General features: G+C 44.1%; 1 protein-coding gene across 1 annotated transcript; it reads right to left on the bottom strand.

The window, feature by feature from the left end:
- Window positions 1–388: 388 nt before the first annotated feature.
- Window positions 389–2247, bottom strand: LOC119333086 (WRKY transcription factor 72B-like). Its single transcript, XM_037606108.1, has 5 exons — window positions 2140–2247; window positions 1647–1721; window positions 773–1351; window positions 490–603; window positions 389–421 (listed from the first exon to the last, which is right to left on the bottom strand). Exons 1-5 carry the CDS (start codon window positions 2194–2196, stop codon window positions 389–391), a joined length of 858 nt encoding a protein of 285 aa, XP_037462005.1. The 5' UTR covers window positions 2197–2247.
- Between the last annotated feature and the right edge of the window lie 408 nt (window positions 2248–2655).

Genomic DNA, 2655 nt, shown 5'->3' with positions numbered 1-2655 from the left:
ACTCATTTGTACATGAAGTCCTTGTGCAGCTGCTTAGAAAATCCATGCCAAAAGTTATTAAAAATCATGTAAATAATTGAGTACACACGCACACACAATTTACATCTATCATGTCATGAAATTTCAGTTATAAATTAAACTCGCAACCTAAAAAAAAGACAAATCATGCCACGAACACTAAGCAGTTCAAATAGTGATGTGAATGTGCATGTTAACCTACCACATTATTTGAATCTGTTACATTTATTTCTTAAGCTGATCACTTATATTTGAAATATTGTGGTATGTGAGAGGTATGCTATGGGCATGAAACTTGGTTACTTTAATTTTGTTTGAGAACTTTTAGCATGGATATATTTATGTTAGGTACACTGATCGCCCGAGGACTTCAGATGCACAGTACACTGATCCATGTAGTATACTGGTAGTACCAATTACCAAACATCAGTTAAGAATTTTACTTTGTGATAATGATCATGCAAACCATACCTGCTTCCTGACGGGGCACCCCGTTGCGACGGTGCAGCGGTAGTAGGCGCGCGGACACGGGTTCCCTTTGGATATCTTTTGACCGTACTTCCTCCACTGGCATCCATCATTCATCTAAGGCCAACAAACCACACAAATCATTTATGTTCTCTTGAAACAGCCTTTCACTCCGTTTCATATATAAGGCAAACACAAATAATCTTTATAATGAATTTCCATCTCACCCATTTAACATTTCATTGCTTAGTCACTTGTGTATGTATCTATATATATATGTACATACCGTTGGCGTGTCACACCTAGCCCTCACAGACACCCTGGCCTTCTTGGCCAGTGGCTGCTGGGCCACTTCGTCCTCCGCCTCCACACCACTGCCGGTGCTTCTCGGGTTCTTCACCATTTTGCTCGCTGCGGCTGACGTTGTCGTCGTCTCCACGGCCTCCTCCTTGGAGCTGCCTCCAGGGCTCAACGTCAGCGCATCCCGATGCACCTTCGTCTCACTTTGACCGGCTACACCAACAGCTTTGCAGCCTGGTGATAGTTCAAGAGACATGTCTCTGCTTTCTGGATTATTAGTGCCTCTCTTTATCTTTTCTCCCATGTTCTGCCTGCTCGTGCCGGCACTCGTTCCGAGGCGCAAAGAGGCGAACCCGGGCTCCTTGACGTCGTTGGAAGGCGATGTGTGCGCCGGTGAGCCCACAGCGAGGTTCTTGCCCCGCCCTTGCTGGTGGAGAACATCCAACTGCTTCTGAAGGGATCGATGGTCCTCCACCATCCGTGACAGCATCGTCTTCAGCCTCTCGTTCTCTTTTCTCACTTCGCCCATCTCTGCCCTCGTGGATGCAATCTTGTCTTCTTGAGCCTGAATCGATAAAAGCATCACAACAGCGAGACCCGTTATTAGTTATATACTCATTGGTGAAGCAAATCACATATGTTTATGGCTAGTTGGCCACTTGGCTTGGTGTGTATGTACTATCTGACTACCGGAGACTAACTAGTTTTGAACTACCAAGGAAGATGGACAAAATTATAGTGAAATATATACAGCTAATAGATGTAGGTTCTTTTTCTTGAATTTGTTGGGTAATTTCAGGGTAATTAAGAAATTTAAAGGCTACTTATTAGTAGTTTCAGTTTAAAGGATAATTATGTACCTCTTTTTTTGTGCTTGACTGGTTTTGCAAGAACTTGAAAAAATTGCCATCCGAGGCTCGATGTTCATCTCTCATCTGCAACACCCCAACATGAAAGTCGATATTAATATATTAGTATAAGATGAGCAAACAATTCATAACAGCATGAATTTATTGGATGACAAGCTGTGGAAAAATCCATTTCTTGGCTTATCCACATGTTTAATTTGACTATTATTCTACGTGCACCAGGATCTGTGGTCCCTAAAGATGATCACCTGATAGATTTTGACATGAGAAAGAGAAGTCCCTGACTTCTCAAGTTCTCATACATGATACATGGATCAAGAACCATATCTCATAGAAGAGAGAAACTCAGCCAAGTCCTTACCACTAGCCCTACCATACTTATCCAACACCAGATGAACACTCATATTCAAGAAAAATAATCAAACTCTTTGAAGCATATCAAAGCACACACACAAAATCAAGAGGTAATTAAACAGTTTGAAACCTGATCTTTCAACTGCTCTTCATGGCCGCCAAGCTGCCTCTGGTGGTCTCCCTTCATCAACTCGATCTCCTTCCACAGAAGACAAGCTATCACATACTCTTCCTTGCAGTTTCTCTAGGCTTCGATTCCAATCCTTTCTTCTCTAGCCTAGCACCAGCCCTGCCATGGCCTTGTTATATATAGACAGCTAGCTAGGCGCCTAGATAGACCATGGCCTCGACCTTCTCTTCTCTTCCACCCCTCTCCTGTTTGGACTGGATTTATTTTGGCATAAACAAACGCCGTACGCCGGTGCTTACCTACGCTGATCAGGCAGTCAGCGTCAGAAATGTCAAACATAGCCGCACTCTTTGGTGAAGACTCGCAGAGAGCCAGAAAAATCCATATATCGGCGGAGGAGACTGAGATTTACGTGTGTCGAATAGGCTTCAACGTGCGCCACATGCTGCTGCTGTCTGCCCCCCTCTGGCGTTGATGAAGCTTCCCGCGAGTCCTCGTCCTCGGCGTCGGCGTCGC

This window comes from Triticum dicoccoides, chromosome 7A, assembly GCF_002162155.2.
Source record: "Triticum dicoccoides isolate Atlit2015 ecotype Zavitan chromosome 7A, WEW_v2.0, whole genome shotgun sequence".
Lineage (NCBI taxonomy): Eukaryota > Viridiplantae > Streptophyta > Magnoliopsida > Poales > Poaceae > Triticum > Triticum dicoccoides.
The sequence above is the reverse complement of the archived record's forward strand: the minus strand, read 5'-3'. Positions and strand labels throughout refer to the sequence as shown.

What these genes read in the sequence shown, in the direction of transcription:
- LOC119333086 (XM_037606108.1), bottom strand. Translation starts at nt 2,196, where the DNA reads ATGAAGGGAGACCACCAGAGGCAGCTTGGCGGCCATGAAGAGCAGTTG. An exon ending in CTAGGTGTGACACGCCAACG is followed by an intron (nt 604 to 772) that starts GTATGTACATAT and finishes TGTTGGCCTTAG; the next exon opens with ATGAATGATGGATGCCAGTG. An exon ending in GGTGCCCCGTCAGGAAGCAG is followed by an intron (nt 422 to 489) that starts GTATGGTTTGCA and finishes TGGTACTACCAG; the next exon opens with TATACTACATGGATCAGTGT.